Source organism: Aquarana catesbeiana, linkage group LG02 (assembly GCF_042186555.1).
Source record: "Aquarana catesbeiana isolate 2022-GZ linkage group LG02, ASM4218655v1, whole genome shotgun sequence".
In the NCBI taxonomy this organism is placed as follows: domain Eukaryota; kingdom Metazoa; phylum Chordata; class Amphibia; order Anura; family Ranidae; genus Aquarana; species Aquarana catesbeiana.
This window is the reverse complement of record NC_133325.1, coordinates 192,874,537-192,892,254: the sequence shown is the minus strand read 5'-3', so window position 1 is coordinate 192,892,254 and position 17,718 is coordinate 192,874,537. Positions and strand designations below refer to the sequence as shown.

Below are 17,718 nucleotides of genomic sequence, written 5' to 3'. Positions count from 1 at the left end.
GTTAATAAAAGATGAATTATAAAAAAACTGCAGCTTGGTGTAGAGTTGACAAAGAATTCCAACAGTTTTACAATTGAAGAGGTATCCTGCAATGGGAGTTCTACAGCTACAAACTGCTGGGAGTCCTTCAGCTACAAACATCAACACAACTATTGATTACTTCCAGCACCCTGGTGATGTTTCTGGATTACACACATGCAACAGAGGAGAGTGGAGGCTTCTTACCACCTGGCACAGCTTTAGTATGGCTAGGATGGAGCCAGGCTGTTCTCTGTCCACCCGTCATGGGCTGCTCTGCTGGCCATTGCTGCTGCTGCTGGTGGTAGTCTGGACCAGTGGTTGCCTACCTTACAGACCACTAAACTCACAATTTTGAATCCCGCAGACCACGAACATTCATTTTTAACACTGAAAGCCATGTACAGTGTAAATTGTGTCACAGACAAATTCTGCAACCTATACTTATACAGGTTACCGACAGTTAGATGAATTTGTCACAAGTTGTGGCATATGTCTGGAGGGGAGACCGTTTTCTAATGGGTTTTATGCAGCACTCTTTGCAGGGGCTGTCTTGTGGAGATTTTTCATTTTGGAAAGCCTCTGTGTGCAATAATGTCCCTTTCTGAGTGATAAATGCACTCATAGCATACATGTTAATCTTTACATGGCTCAGAAATTACTTGAATACTGTAGTAATGCCTAAATTGCTCATATTCTTGTAGACATTGGGATGTGTATAAGCTCCCTAAACTAAGTAAAAATTGTACAACCAAACATAAACATCCAAGAAGTACAAAGTGTAACAGTCTTATCTACATAGATGTGATAACAGTCCAGCAGCAATGTGCAGATGGTGAGTAAACAAAGCACAACAGATGCTGAAACTGAAATCACACCTGCTTCTGAGAAATCATAAAGTTACCATAGTTTTCAGAAATATGACCATATTTCTTGATTATGTAGCACCCTGGTGTTTATGACCAGGAAGACAAACCGTGATGTGATAGCTTAGTGATAAACATAAAAGTATAAACTGTGATGGATTGATAAAGCAATAAAAAGAAAGTCCAATGTCACAATTCCCAACACCAAACAAGTGCTTCAGTATGGAGATATCTTCTATTTGGTGATGATAAAAAAAGGTATAAAATAGATGCACTCACATCTCACTGCGCCTGGCACTAGGTGTGTACAGCATGTGCAGATAATGCCTGTTGCTCCAGCGTTGGCGTGCGATCCACACCTCGCTCTCACTGGCAGGCCAAATGGAAAGTCACATGGGACCCGGAAGTGACGAATCCCCCACTCTGAAGTACGTTTCACTGTACTTGACGTCTTCTGAAGAAGAGTTGAGTGGTTAAAGCTGAGGAACCAATCTACTTTTCAAAAGCGATCTTTGACCTTCCAGTAAAAAGGGGTAAAACACCTCTCATGAGTTGCCATCCATTACTTGAGCACCAGTGGTAAAAGAAATAGAAGATATCTCTATACTGAGGCACTTAATTGGTGTTAGGAATTGTCCCGTGGGACTTTCTTTTTGTTGCTTTATCAATTCATCACAGTTTATACTTTTATGTTTATCACTAAGGCTCTGTTCACACCTGGGCATTTTTGAGCATTTTTTTGCTCTAAGCCTCAGCTCTAAAAATGCCCAACAAGACAAATCCCATTCATTTCAATGGCACCTGTTCACATATGAGCGTTCTGTCACCTAAAGCAAAATGCCTGTCGCTCAAAATTACACAAGCTTCTTTTTTGGCAGATTACAGGTGTTTACTGCTTTTACTTTAGTGACCTTTTAACATTGAAAACGCCTGTACAAAAAACACTGCAAAACGCCCAAAAAACACCTATAAAATAGCAATGCCTAGATGTGAACAGAGCCTAAGCTATGACATCACTGTTTGTCTTCTTGGTCACATGAAGTCTTATGATGTATTGCAATAGATTAGCTAGCTATATTTTTCATTGGCATAGGTTTATTTCCCTACATTTTTTGTTAAATCTTTTATCTAAAGAAAATAAAATACTGGATACACTGTTCATCACCTGGGGTTTGTGTGATCTGCACTGTGACAGGCTGTGCATGAACAATGGTAAAATCAGGATAGGGTACCATTTTAATTGTTGACCTAATAGCCATGACATTTTTTTTTTCTTTTAATGCGGGCCAGGGACAAAAGACCAATAATTGCAATGAAAATAAAAAATGAAACAAGAGGATAATTTCGGCTGAAATTGATTTATTTATATTTTACCTTTTCCTGGTTTCTCATTTCCCCTTTCATCAACACTCTAATGACATTTTTTAATAAAACCCATTGATGCCGCCATTGAATCTCTATATACAATGCAGGCAGATTATGGCTGTGTGTGTGGGGGGGCAGTGTACTGTTGTGCTGAAAACATCACAGCACCTTCCTAGCCTCCTTCTCCCAGAACAGTGGACTGGTTCTTTGGAGGAATTATGCCTTGATAGATGGTTGTCAGTCTGGTGAAGTAGGCATTCCTCGGTAAGCTGTAGTGATGAGCCTTCATGATTGAAAGAACTAATAAAAGGGTGGTCCAGGTATAGTGAAGCTGGAGAGGAAAGGGTTAAGTGATGCAAGCCCTCTAGTTAGGCCCTATCTGACTTGCTGCAGATTTTGCTGCAGACTATGATGCACGCTATGAGAAGCTCACACTGGTGTTGATTTACTAAAACTGAAGAGTGCAAAATCTGGTGCTGCTGTACATGGTAGCCAATCAGCTTTTAACTTCAGCTTGTTCAATTAACCACCTCCCGCCCGCACTATAGCCGAATGACGGCTACAGTGCGGGCCTTAATTGCCGGAAGGCAGTGGCGGCTGGTGCTCAAAATTTTTTTTGGGGGGGGGGGGGGTTGCAAACTGAAAAAACCCAATTGCAGCTTCACTGTGCCCCATTGACCGCAGCCACTGCGCCCCATTGAATGCTGCCTCTGTGATTCCCCCCGCCCCCCCACTCGCCGTCTGCCCGGCGCTTGCCCTGTCTCAGTGATGGTGGCGAGCGGTGTCCTTCATGCGTCCCCTCCCATCTTCTCCTCCTGATAGGTGTCCAATCACAGCGCCTGTCGTTTCAGCCAATCAGATGACGGTTAACAGATCCGAGCACCTGATTGGCGGAGAGGCGATTCAGTGTTAGGAAAGCGAATATTCATTTGCTTTTCTTATACGCCTTTTTGACACCTATTATTAGAGCTCTAATCAGGTGCTTCAAAAACACCCCCCGGAGCCTGAACAGGGGGTGGCGGCGGCCATGGATAGATTTATGCTATGCATGAATCTATCCATTGGTCATAGAGGGGGTGGCTGGAGAGAGGGGGTGGTGCCCGTGCGCCCTTATGGATGCACCGCCACTGCCGGGAAGGCGTCAATAGACATCTTCCCGTGCATGAGCTGCCTGCGCGCCCCCTGCAGGGCACATGTGGAGCACTCTGTGATCACCGAGTTAACACCAATCCCAGTCCCATACCATGTGATCAGCTGCCACCCAATGACAGCTGATCACATGATGTAAACAGAAGATTGATGATCACCCGAGAGGCTGCTATGCAGTGCCCATCAGTGCTGCCAATCAGTGCCACCTATCCGTGCTGCCTAGCAGTGTCGTCCATCTGTGCCCACCAGTGACTTCTTATCAGTGCCCACCAGTGACGCCTTATTAGTGCCTATCAGTGCCCATCAGGGCTGCCTCACCAGCACACATCGATGAAGAAGAAAAATTACCTGTTTTCAAAATTTTATAACAAACTAACTTTTTTATAACAGCAGTGATTCAATACCGCCAAAGGAAAGTCTCTGCGATGTTTTAACCACTTGAAAACCATTCATTTTCTGGCACTTTTTCTATAAAAAAAAAAAAAAAATTGTTAGAACATGATATATATATATATTTTTTAAAGTAGTGGCCCTAGAGTATAAATTGGTGGGTTTTGCAAGTTTTTTTACGCCACACGGTGTTTGCACAGCGGTTTTTCAAATGCAGTTTGTTGGGAAAGAATACACTTTTTAAAATTTTAATGCACAATACAATACCCAATTTAAAAAAAAATAAATAAAAGATGTCACGCTGTTGCTTTCATTTATTTTTTTTGATCACTATAAACCTCTTTGTGGCAGTAATAGGCAGTGACAGGTACTCTTTAAAAAAAAACAGTACCAGGGACACCGGTACAACCACCAGGTATGTGAATTGGTAGCAAATGGTTATTGAGCATCCATCATACATATGACAATTTGAATTCTAGACTGAACATCACTTTTTCTTCTAATTGTGTCTGTGATCACAGATGCAGTAATTTGCTTATCATACAGCAGAGCTCATACCAAAGATAGAACCAGGAATGTGTAGGAGAAAGCTGCATGTCTGAGAAATATGCACATGAGGGGCTGCAAAAGACAGGCAGGAAGTCTGCTGGGGAACAGTTTTAAAAGTGTATTGAGTAATCAGGTCTTTAAAAACGGTACATTCTTCTTTCACTTCTTGTTTTCAGTTTCCCAATTGTCATTTCAAAATTAAAGGAAATGTTATTGAGCAAGAAGGGCTTTGCCGTGAGAGGATTGGATTCTGTGGACAATCCCTCCATTACATAAAGAAACACAGTGGGGTTGATTTACTAAAACTGGACAGTGCAAAATCTGGTGCAGCTCTGCATAGAAACCAATCCGTTTCCATTTTTTTTTTTTTTGTTTTTTTTTTTTTTGTCCAAAGCTTAATTGAACAAGCTGAAGTTAGAAGCTGATTAGCTACCATGATCAGCTGCACCAAATTCTGAGTGTTCCAGTTTTAGTAAATCACCTCCAGCATGTTTAAACTGAGCATAACATTACTTTTTAGCACATTGATACCTGTGGACATGGCTGCATGTTATGTTCTCAGTAGGGTTGCCACCTCATTCCTTTAAAACTGAACACACATAAAACCCTTTCTTGACTAAGCCTATTTTTGAAATTTGGTGTTTACAAGTTAAAATCCGTATTTTTTGCTAGAAAATTACTTAGAGCCCCCAAACATTATATATATTTTTTTAGCAGAGAATCTAGAGAATAAAATGGCGATTGTTGCAATATTTTATGTCACACGGTATTTGTGCAGCGGTGTTTTAAACGCAACTTTTTGGGAAAAGGGACACTTTCATGAATTTTAAAAAAACCAAACAGTAAAGTTACCCCAATTTTCTTTGTATAATGTGAAAGATGATGTTACGCCGAGTAAATAGATACCAAACATGTCACGCTTTATAATTGCACGCACTCGTGGAATGGCGACAAACTACGGTACCTAAAAATCTCCATAGGCGATGCTTTAAATTTTATTTACGGTAACCAGGTTAGAGTTACAGAGGAGGTCTAGTGCTAGAATTATTGCTCTCGCTCTGACGATCGCGGCGATATCTCACATATGTGATTTGAACACTGTTTACATATGCGGGTGCGACTTCTGTATGCGTTTTCTTTGCTGCGTGAGCTCGCGGGGACGGGGGCACTTTAAAAAAAAATGTTTTTTTTTTTTTCCTATTTATTTTATTTATTTTTATATTTATAAATCATGTTTTTTAAAAAAAAAAATTTTGATGACTTTTATTGCTGTCACAAGGAATGTAAACATCCCTTGTGACAGTAATAGGTGGTGACAGGTACTCTTTATGGAGGGATCGGAGGTCTAAAAGACCCCCGATCCCTCCTTTGCACTTCAAAGTATTCAGATCACCAAAAACGGCGATTCTGAATACTGTGTATTTTTTTAAAACCGGCGCCATTGGCAGCCGAGTAAACGGGAAGTGACATCATGACGTCGCTTCCGTGTTTACGATCAGGAGGCTGGAACGAAGCCGCTCACGGCTTCGTTCCAGTCCATTCCCAGCCACCGGAGGCGGCCGATTGGTCATCGGCCTCCCAGTGGAACAGGAGGCCAGTAAGAGCGGCGGGGGGGGCGTCCTCCGAGTGGCTTTTAGCCTGCAGCTGCGGGCATCATCCCGGTATAACCCCGGAAAGCCGAGTACGCACATCTGCGTACACTCAGCGGGAAGGGGTTAATTACACAGGTTCTGTGGCTGATTAAGGTGGTAATTAAATGCACTTGGTGCCTTATCTGCATAAACCACTTGCCGACCAACCGCCGTCATTATACTACGGCAGGTCGGCACATTCTCGCGAGCCGTCATAGCTATATGTTGGCTCCTTTAAGCAGGATAGCAGGCACGTACGCGCCCGCTGCACTGTGGGGGTGCGATGCTCGTGGCCGAAGGTTGCGATGACCGCCGGCCTCGAGCGAACGTGGGCACGAGAGGCAGAACAGGGACGTGTGTGTAAACACACAAATCCCTGTTCTGTCCTGTGCGGAGAGACAGATCTTGAGTTTTTAATAGCTAGGAACCACAATCTGTCATCCCCTCTAGTCAGTCCCCTCCCCCTACATTTAGAACACACAGTCAGGGAACACAGTTAACCCCTTGGTCACCCCCTAGTGTTAACCCCTTCCCTGCCAGTGACATTTATACAGTAATTAGTGCATTTTTATAGCACTGATCGCTGTATAATTGTCAATCATCCCAAAAACGTGTCAAGTGTCCGCCATAATGTCGCAGTCACGTTAAAAATCGCAGATCGCCGCCATTACTAGTAAAAAGAAAATATTAATAACGCCATAAATCTATCCCCTATTTTGTAGACGCTATAACTTTTGCGCATAACTAATCAATATACGCTTATTGCGATTTTTATTACCAAAAATATGTAGAAGAATACATATCGGCCTAAACTGAGGAAAAAAATTGCTTTTTTTTAAAAAAATAAAAAATTGGGGATATTTATTATAGCAAAAAGTACAAAATATTGTGGTTTTTTTTTTTTGGTTTTTTTTTGGTTTTTTTTTGGTTTTTTTTGGTTTTTTGTTTTTTTTGTTTTCAAAATTGTCGCTCCTTTTTTTTGTTTATAGCGCAAAAAATAAAAACCACAGAGATGATCAAATACCAATAAAAGAAAGCTCTATTTGTGGGAAAAAAAGGACATAAATTTTGTTTAGGTACAGCATCGTACGACTGCGCAATTGTCAGTTAAAGCGCAGTGCCGTATCGCAGAAAATGCTCTGGTCATTAAACAGCCAAATCTTCCATGGCTGAAGTGGTGACATTAGCTTCAGAGCCTGTGTAATTCATACAGTGCCTTGCAAAAGTATTCACCCCCTTGGCATTTTTTATGTTTTGCTGCCTCACAACCTGGAATAACATGGATTGTTTTAGGATTTGCATCATTTAATTTACAGAACATGCCCATAACTTTGAAGATTTTTATTATTGTGAAGCAAACAATAAATAGAACAAAATAACAGAAAAAGTCAATGTGCATAACTATTCACCCCCCTAAAGTCAATACTTTGTAGAGCCATCTTTTGCGGCTATCACAGCTCCAAGTCGCTTTGGATAAGTCTCTATGCGCTTGCTATATCTTACCACTGGGATTTTTGCCCATTCCTCCTTGCAAAACTGCTCCAGCTCCTTCAAGTTGGATGGTTTGCGCTTGTGAACAGCAATCTTTAAGTTTGACCACAGTTTTCTATTGAATTGAGGTCTGGGCTTTGACTAGGCCATTCCAAAACATTTACATGTTTCCCCTTAAACCACTCAAGTGTTGTTTTAGCAGCGTTTGGGGTCATTGTCCTTCTGGAAGGTGAACCTCCGTTATAGCCTCAAATCACACACAGAGTGGTACAGGTTTTGCTCAAGAATATCCCTGTATTTAGCACCAGCCATCTTTCCCTCAACTCTGACCAGTTTCCCAGTCCCGACTGCTGAAAAACGTCCCCACAGTATGATGCTGCCACCACTATGTTGTACTGTGGGGATGGTGTTGTTTGGGTGATGTGTTGTGTTGGGTTTGCGCCAGACATAGCGTTTTCTTATGCCAAAAAGTTAAATTTTAGTCTCATCAGACCAGAGCACCTTCCTCCATATATTTTGGGAGTCTTCCACATGCCTTTTCGCAAACTCAAAACGTGCTATTTTGTTTTTTGCTCAAACTAATGGCTTTCTTCTGGCCACTCTGCCATAAAGCCCAACTCTATGGAGTGTACGGCTTATTGTCATCCTATGTACAGATACTCCAATCTCTGCTGTGGAACTCTGCAGTTCCTCCAGGGTTACCTTAAGTCTCTGTGCTGCCTCTCTGATTAATGCCCTCCCTGCCCGGTCCATGCGTTTTGGTGTGCGGCCGTCTCTTGGCAGGTTTGCTGTTGTGCCATGTTCTTTCCATTTGGTTATGATAGATTTGATGGTGCTCCTAGGGATCATCAAAGATTTGGATATTTTTTTCATAACCTAACCCTGACTTGTACTTCTCAACATTGTCCCTTACTTGTTTGGAGATTTCCTTGGTCTTCATGGCAGTGTTTGGTTAGTGGTGCCTCTTGCTTAGGTGTTGCAGCCTCTGGGGCCTTTCAAAAAGGTGTGCATATGTAATGACAGATCATGTGACACTTAGATTGCACACAGGTGGACATCATTTCACTAATTATGTGACTTCTGAAGGTAATTGGTTGCACCAGAGCTTTTTATGGGCTTCACAACAAAGGGGGTGAATACATATGCACATGCCAATTATCAGTTTTTTATTTCTGAAAAATTGTTTTATGTATATATTTTTCTAATTTTACTTCACCAACTTGGACTACAGTAAAACCTTGGATTGCGAGCATAATTCGTTCCAGAAACATGCTTGTAATCCAAAGCACTCTTATATCAAAGCAAAATTTCCCATAAGAAATAATGGAATAATAATAATGGAAACTCAAATGATTCGTTCCACAACCATTTATTCATTAGTCCCTCAGTTTATAGTCCATATAAAAAGATTATAGCAAAATCCAGCAGAAGCTACAGAGTATAGAAGAGAGGTGCTTCTAAGTATAGACCGTCCGGCACTACCAGCTGTCAGTCTGCAATCGTGACCGGAAGACTACCCTGCAATAGAGCGATTGGAAAGTGGGGCTTGAACCGCTTGTCGAGCACAGCGTGGAAGAGATGACGTTGATGGCAGTGCGGAGGATGGTCTATGTGGACAGCTTTATCCCAGATGCCTGCATACTTACTGTAGATATGCCTGGTTTAATCATCATCCATGTGACTTGCTAAATGTTGTACCTTCATTAAATGTAACCATATTGCTACACTTAGAAGGGCCTCTCTTCACTTTTATACTCAGTTGTGACATGACTCTACTTGTAGATCAAGACATCGCTTGTATATCAAGTCAAAATTTATTTAAAAATTTTGCTTGTCTTGAAAAACTTTCTCAAACTAAGTTACAATTAAACCAAGGTTTTACTGTATTGTGTTCTGATCCATCACCTATAATTCAAAAAACATTGAACTAAAGGCTGTAATGTAACAAAATGGGTAAAAAGCCAAGTGGGGTGAATACTTTTTCAAGGCACTGTATGTGTTTGGGTTTAAAGGGATGAGGTGGCAACCCTAGTCCCCAGTAGCTATTGGAATCCAAAAGCGATTTCTGTTGGACCAGGGTCAAAGGGTATTTTCATACAGCACACAACTGAAAGTACCTGCTTGGCAGAGTCCTATGAAGGTCCATGCAAGAAAACAGAACCTCATTACAAGTCATAGGTGCACGTTAAAAATCAATATTTGGCCTTTTTAGATGAGGGGTTCTTTATGGTTCGTGTACACAAGGCATAGCTTTGCCAGGTTTAATGTGTTTCTTTTCATCATTTAAAACAAAGCCAAATAATTATTTTGTGAAAATGGCCAAAAAGTACCTCCTGGTGTGCCAGTTTCTTCCTAATAAAGGGGGTATATTTGAGTGAGGCACCCCCCCCCGGGCAATAGGTGTCTCTGCACTATATTGACTTTGTACATCATAGGTGCCGCTGTTTAGTGAGATGTCAAATTATGCCATTTACGACACTGAGATCAGAGTAAAGGCAATGATCCATGATGTCTTGTGTACATTTATACACTCTCTTTCTCTGAGATTTTGGGTGTATTATCATTCATGCTGACCTTGTACATAATTTGTTAAATATATTGAATAGAATTTATCCTTGTCTTCTAATTTGTTACTTTGAGTATCCAAAGATTTGTAAATGTATTTATCATCACTAAGGCCCCTTTCACACTGGGGCGGTGGGGGCGTCGGCGGTACAACAGCGCTATTTTTAGCGCTGCTGTACCGTCGTTCTTGCAGCGGTATTTGGCCGATAGCGGTGCAGTTTTAACCCCCGCTGGCGGCCGAAAAAGGGTTAAAATCCCTTGTACAGCGCGGCTATAGCCGCGGTATTGCCGCGGTATAGCCGCGCTGTCCCATTGATTTCAATGGGCAGGAGCGGTGAATACACCGCTCCTTCACCGCTCCAAAAAAGTGGTTTGCAGGACTTTTTTCACCGTCCTGCCTGTGCACCGCTTCAGTGTGAAAGCCCTCGGGCTTTCACTCTGAACAAACAGCGGAGGCTGTTTAGGGGCGGTTTGCAGGCGGTATTTTTAGCGCAATACCGCCTGCAAACCGCCCCAGTGTGAAAGGGGTCATAAGCTGTATTTTTTAAAATGTGCTACAATTAAACGACATACTCCATTTTAAGCATAACAGTATAACGCAGGCACAGTGCCTTTAAAAAAAAGTATTATACTGCTTGAAATGTTCCACATTTTCTCATGTTACAACCAAAAATGTAAATGTACTTTATTGGGATTTTATGTGATAGACCAACACAAAGTGGCACATAATTGTAAAGTGGAAGGAAAATGATAAATGGTTTTTAGCATTCTTTACAAAGAAATATGTGAAAAGTGTAGTGGGCATTTGTATTCAGCCCCCCGGAATCAATACTTTATAGAACCACCTTTCACTACAATTACAGCTGCAAATCTTTTTGGGGATGTCTCTACCAGCTTTGCACATCCAGAGACTGAAATGTTTGCCCATTCTTCTTTGCATAATAGCTCAAGCTCTGTCAGATTAGATGGAGAGCATCTGTGAACAGCAATTTTCAAGTCTTACCACAGATTCTCAATTGAATTTAGGTCTGGACTTTGACTGGGCCATTCTAACACATGAATATGCTTTGATCTAAACCATTCCATTGTAGCTCTGGCTGTATGTTTAGGGTCGCTGTCCTGCTGGAAGGTTTTCTTCTAAGATTGCCCTGTATTTGTCTCCATCCATCTTCACATCAACTCTGACCAGCTTCCCTGTCTCTGCTGAAGAAAGGCATCCCCCCAACATGATGCTGCCACCACCATGTTTCACGGTGGGGATGGTGTGTTCAGGGTTATGTGCAGTGTTCGTTTTCCTCCACACATAGCATTTTGCTTTTAGGCCAAAAAGTTCAATTTTGGTCTCATCTGACCAGAGCACCTTCTTCCGCATGTTTGCTGTATCCCCCACATGGCTTCTCGCAAACTGCAAACATGACTGCTTATGGCTTTCTTTCAACAATGGCTTTCTTCTTGTCACTCTTCCATAAAGGCCAGATTTGTGAAGTGCACAACTAATAGTTGTCCTGTGGACAGATTCTCTTGGCTGCTTCTCTGATTAATGCTCTGCTTGCCCAGCCTGTCAGTTTAGGTGGACGGCTATGTCTTGGTAGGTTTGCAGTTGTGCCATACTCTTTTTTTTCTATTTTCCGATGATGGATTGAACAGTGCTCCATGAGATGTTCAAAGCTTGGGATGTTTTTTTTATAACCTGTTTGTTCACTAAGGTTCCCTAACAAACCTCTGAGGGCTTCAAAGAACAGCTGATATTAAATTACACACAGGTGGACTTTTAGTTAGGGGTATCAGAGTAAAGGTGGCTGAATACAAATGCATGCTGCACTTTGCATATATTCATTTGTAAATAATTTTGAAAACCATTTATCATTTTCCTTCCACTTCACAATTATGTGCCACTTGTTGGTCTATCATATAAAATCCCAATAAAATACATTTACGATTTGGTTGTAACATGACAAAATGTGGAAAATTTCAAGGGGGTGTGAATACTTTTTCAAGGCACGGTATACTGCTGCAGGGTGGCAGCTCTGCGCTGGATCAGGCATCTGGTATGTGATCAGTGCTTCCAGGTAGGGGGAACGTTTGTGTGCGCCCGCTGCCTCAGCTGTGCTGTGATTTGTTACAGCACAAGCCAATCAGCGGGTGCCGGCCAATGATTGATTACCGGCACTTGATGATTGGCTCCATCATTCAGGGAAGTAAACTGTGTTGTAAAAGCTGGGAAAAAAACAGCAAGATCGCTTAGTAAAAGCAGAACATAACACACACGGTAAACATTGTTGGGCACACATTTAACCCCTTGCTCGCCCCTAGATGTTATCCCTTTCCCAGCCAGTGTCATTAGTACAGTGTAAAGCATTAGCACTGATCACTGGATCAATGTCACTATTGATGTTAGTGTCAGTGTACCTCCCAGCCAGCCTTAGCTAGTGTCATATTGCCTGTCACACTATCACGGTCCTACTAGAAGTCGCTGATCACTGCCATTACTATAAAAAAAAAAATTCCAGTATCTATACCAGATGCTATAGCATTCACGCAAATAATATACATTTGCTGTGGTCTTTTTTTTCTTTTTCTTTTTTTTACCAAAGACCTGTAGCAGAATTTTGACATTTTGGCGTAAATTCCTGAAGAAATTAGATTTTTATTTTTTGATGTTTAAATAGCAGAAAGTAAAAAAAAAATCTATATATATTTTTTTTTAATTTTCCATTTTTTTTATATCGTAAAAAATAAAAAAACCCAGTGATGATCAAATACCACCAAAAGAAAGCTCTATTTGTATGAAAAAAAGCTAAAAATGTAATTTGCGTACAGTATTGCATGACCTCGCAGTTGCCAGTTAAAAGTAGCGCAGTGCCGAATAGCAAAAAAAATGCTCTGGTCACGAAGGGGGTAAAATCTTCTGCGGGTCAAGTGTTACTATACCCACAACAGTAAAATCAGTGTGTATATGCAGTAAAGCATGCTTGGTATACTCACTGTGGAACTGAAGGGTTTAATCCTCTGCAGCGATTTAAAAGCCTGTTTGATCCTGTCTTCGCTGATCCTCCCCTTTTTCCAGAGTCCCCAAACCTGTCTACGGATAGTACAGAGGCTAGGGGACAAGCTGCACATGCTCAGTTTGGTGTGTATTGCTAGAGCGTTTTTTTTTTTTTTCCTTGGGAGAGTGCATGTGCTCAGCACAGGGCCAATCAGCACTGTCCAGACAGACGGTCAGGGGTTCTGCAGCCTCATAGAAAAATCATAGGAGAATGATGACTCCTCCTACAAGCTTCAACCAGACACTGGTAGAAATCACAAGACTGCTCTAACTACTGATGAGAAAATGTATTTAACAGTTTATTTTTACTAAAACTATTTCCGTGTACTGTGGGAGACCAGATATAGTGAATGCAGGGTCCTGGGTTTAGTAACACCTTAAGACTAAATGGTGCAGTAATACAAAAAGGGAATGGACGTGGGTGATGATTTAAAACTACATCGAGATGAAACCTGATTGTTCATTTGCAATGAGCACCAACACTACTTTTGTAAAATACGTAAGAGCAGAGAAAAACTTCTTTTTTTTTTTAACACAAGCCTCTATTAAAAAGAGTAGGCTGTCCAGAGCGCACCGAATGATCATAATCCTAATAGCTGTAATGAATTCTACTGTCTTGCTGTCAGTGTCGTCAGTAGCTGAAAAGGTTAAACTCTTATGAAACCAATATGATTTGCATAGAACTGTGTGGATGTATAGGGAGAACATCAAACTGTTTGCTGTATTTTATAAATGGCATTCTTTTATTTTACAGCATCCACCAGGACAAGAATACAAAGGCAAAAGTCAGAAGAATCATCAAACGGTGTAACAAAAGAAGAACAACAATAGGATGGAAGGCTTGGGTCCGTTACCATGTGCTAGCACTGATTTTGTCATGTTTATTTTATTCATAAAGCTCCTTCCTTTATTTATACCATTGTACAAAAGCCATAGTTCTGGAAAATCAAACCTGATTATTATTAGCCTCAGCAATAATAGAGGCACATAGTCATATCATGGCCATTGCCAGATCATAATAAACAAAGGAAGCTGCTGCTGTGTTTGAGTAGCCTGTAATATAAAGTTAAATAACCTTGTTCTGCACACTCACACAGATCTTGAAGTGCACTATTTTAATGATGATATACTTGAAGTATTGTTTTAATTTTGTGCACATTTTTTTTATATTTTTTTACTTTTTTTTCTTACACCTGAGCCAAAAATACCATTGTTCCTGAAATTAATATCTGTAACACTGCCTCAAGTCCTTTCCCTCAGACCTCTTAGCTACTTCCCATTAATATGTCGATGTAAAGTGGTGCAGTTCTGTATTCCCAGGGCTTCATTTTCACTATATACATGAGGTTTAACACACATATTCATGTGTTTTTACCTGCATTGTGAAAGACCCAATTGAGTTGCCTGGAATGGGAAATTACATATCAGCCCAGCAAAATGAAGCAGACAGGACTTTTGAACATGACCATTTTTTTAAATAAAACAGATTTTGCCATGTACTTTGAATTAGCTTGCAAGTGATTCTGATATTATCAGGAGTTAGTAAAACAATGCATTGTAGACGCAATACACTTCAGATATCTTGCAATCAAAATGAATGGAGAAGATAAACACACTACACTAGAAGCTGCCATAGCTGATTCCTATTTTAAAATACTACTGACCTGACTGTCATGCTGTTCCACTGGATTTGGGTTGATGTCACTTTCTATTTAAAAAATATTCCTCTCTTGGAAATCTGTTGAATCTGTTGAAACAGCTACATTTCCATTCCTGCCACTGGTGAGTTGTAGGATTGCTCATGTGACATGGCCCTTTAAAGTATATATCTGGGCAAATAAAATAAAAAAACAGCATGTAATATATCTGCAATACATGATTATTTCCCTTTTCTTTTTTTCAGAAAGTACAGAAAAGTACCTGTTGGTTTGCCAGATATCCAGGGGGCTTGCACCGTTTAGTAATGAGCTGACAACAGTGTTTTCGCTGCACTGAAATCCTAAGCAAGTGTTGCTAGCCCTAGCCTGTTCTCTTTTGATGGACCTCAGAACACCACCTCCTTCTCCTTCTCCTCCTCCTTTGTATAGCCCAAGGCAGTGATGGCAAACCTTGGCACCCCAGATGTTTTGGAACTACACTTCCCATGATGCTCAATTACACTCCAGATTGCATGAGCATCATGGGAAATGTAGTTTCAAAACATCTGGGGTGCCAAGGTTCGCAATCACTGGCCTAAGGGAAAAGAGTTTTTAGTCCAATAGGAGGACTGGCAAAATTGGTTGGGATTTCAGTGCAGGAAATGCAGCGTTGGGCGCACGCTACAGGAAGCTAGGAACTCGCTGGTTTTCAGCAGGTTCTACAGGTATTTTTCTGTAGTTGCAATGTTAAAGGGATATAAACCTAATACTTGGTGTCACTGATCGCAAAGAAGTATGCAGTTAAGGAGTACTAACATCACTGATGTTCCTGATCTACATCTTTGCTCCATCTCAGACAATCTGCAATGGCAACAGCCTTATTTATCTCGCTAGAAGTTTCTATGTGGCCTTAACAAATTAAAAGCAGGCAGAGGGGAGGTCTTCTGCCCATGTCTCTGAGCTCCGTGGAGGGCCTTAGGCCTGTCTCGCTAAACTTGCTTACTACAGCCTCAAACTTCAAATTCCGACACCCCTAATATGTATTCTTGTATCCTTCTGCAATGCTCCGAGGCTCTTACTGCAGAGGATACTATAGCGCTGACATTTTACTTTGAAATAGAACCTGTATTTGTATATTGAGCTGCCTGGGTTCAGGGGCTACTATAAGGCTCCATGCACACACCTAAAAAAAAAAAATCACTGCTTCTACAGGAGTTTTGAGTTTTGCCTAGCAGTTTAGAAGCAGCTCAATGCTATCCTATGTGTCCATGCACATTAGGATGATTACAGGCATATTTTAAGCTTAACATTTAGAGGCAGGAAAAAAAACCCTTCTAGTTTGGGTATCTGATTAGAGTTTACGGGCAGAAAAAAACGTAAAACTTGTCTAAACTCTGTACAAAAAATGCTCTATATGAGCGTTTTTTTTTGTGCATGGAGCCCAACACTCAGGAAGATTATTAAAGGCACATGCATGCACTTCTTAGTACCACCTTTTCATGGTTTAGATGATGGCTTTAATCTTTGGGAAGCTTCATTACTCCTAATTTTTATTCCTTGTAATCTAAAACTTGTTTAGTGGATTTTTACATACTTCAGTGCACTGGCTGCAAATGTCTAGTTTGATAGAAAGGAGCCTGATAAACTCAGTCTCGGATTTTATTATTAAACATTAATTAAACTATTAAATGCATGAGTTTATTTAATACATATACTGTATGTTGTGTGGTCAGCCCCCAAAAATATTTTAATTATGGGAGAATATTGTCTAATGCATCCATTTTTGCAAAGGAGTCTCACTCTTCCTGTTAGCAGCTGAGCGGAGCTGGGAACTTGGGTAGAGATATAGTGTTCTTAGAAGATATAAGTCAGTAAGTGAAGCAAAAGTAAATTCTGAAAAATATGAATTGGGCATTTAAGTTGAGATTTATTCATTGGTTATGTTTTAATATCTATATCTTACAAAAATATTTACTTATTCCAATTTCTTTGAAGGCCATTAGTTAGATTTGTATGTTGGGTGCTTGTGATCCTTACTAACAGGACAATTTTTGCAGATAGGCAAATGTACCTACTTGTTGATCCGGCAGAAATACTGCGCACTGCCTCTTGTGTTATATCTAAGTTTTAGTTTCCCTTTTCTTGTTGTTTTGTTTAGGATATTGCACCACATTTAGCTTTGTAACATTAAGGTGCCTGTCATCTATATGCAGTGGAGGCTGAATCTGCTCTGTGATTGAAGTCCACCATCTAAGAAGAATATTGCCTCACTTCCTGTCCCAGGAACATAGGAAGTGAAATTCTTCCCACAAAGGCTATTCTTAAAAACAGATGTCTTCATAGGGAGATTTCCTGGTGGAGGTTCTAACTCCTCCCCACTCTATCAAGGCTGGAAAAAGGGCTTTGGGTGGCTTTCTACTTTAAATGCATTCACAGTTCAGTGTTTGTGAAGAGGCATACAATGAAGTCAGAGATATCGTTGATAACATACAATGTGCTGTGCCTAGCTACATAACCAAATACAAATTTGGTACTTGGTATCTCAAGGTTGATGGAGATATAAAAACCTCTTTTATACATGGATTTCAATAATGGCGTAGTTTTCACAGAAAGGCAACTTCTGTGTTTTGGTTTGCTGAGATCACTGGGACACACGTAATCCAACAAGTGAGGCTTGTCAGCCTTCGTTGGGTCTATATGACAGATGTACTTTAAGGATCCTTATAGTAAGGATGAATAGGCAGACATTATATATACAGATAGTATAACCCTAAAATCGTTTGTGATCAGTTTTTTGAGAGACCTTTCTGACTGGTGCAGACTAACCACAAGTATTCTGTCTTAGTGCGGTGTTCTATATAGATTTTTCAGTTCAGTACCTTAAAAATAACTATTAGGCAGGGAAGTAAAACTGCTATAATTTATTAACTGGCTATATTTCAGAGCTACTTTTTCTTCTGTGATCACTAGTAATGTAACTTAAAGGTTAATAATGCAAAACTGAGGCCTTT

The 17,718-nt window shown here is 40.6% G+C and overlaps 1 protein-coding gene across 1 annotated transcript in view; it reads left to right on the top strand.

Annotated features, from left to right (window-relative positions):
• The window catches only part of RB1 (RB transcriptional corepressor 1), a 276,848-nt gene extending 259,401 nt beyond the window's left edge, over window positions 1–17,447 (top strand). Inside the window, exon 27 of the mRNA XM_073614116.1 lies at window positions 13,825–17,447. Within this exon, the coding sequence (XP_073470217.1) occupies window positions 13,825–13,901 (77 nt within the window). The 3' untranslated portion in view covers window positions 13,902–17,447. The remainder of the gene's footprint in view (window positions 1–13,824) is intronic.
• Window positions 17,448–17,718: the final 271 nt, after the last annotated feature.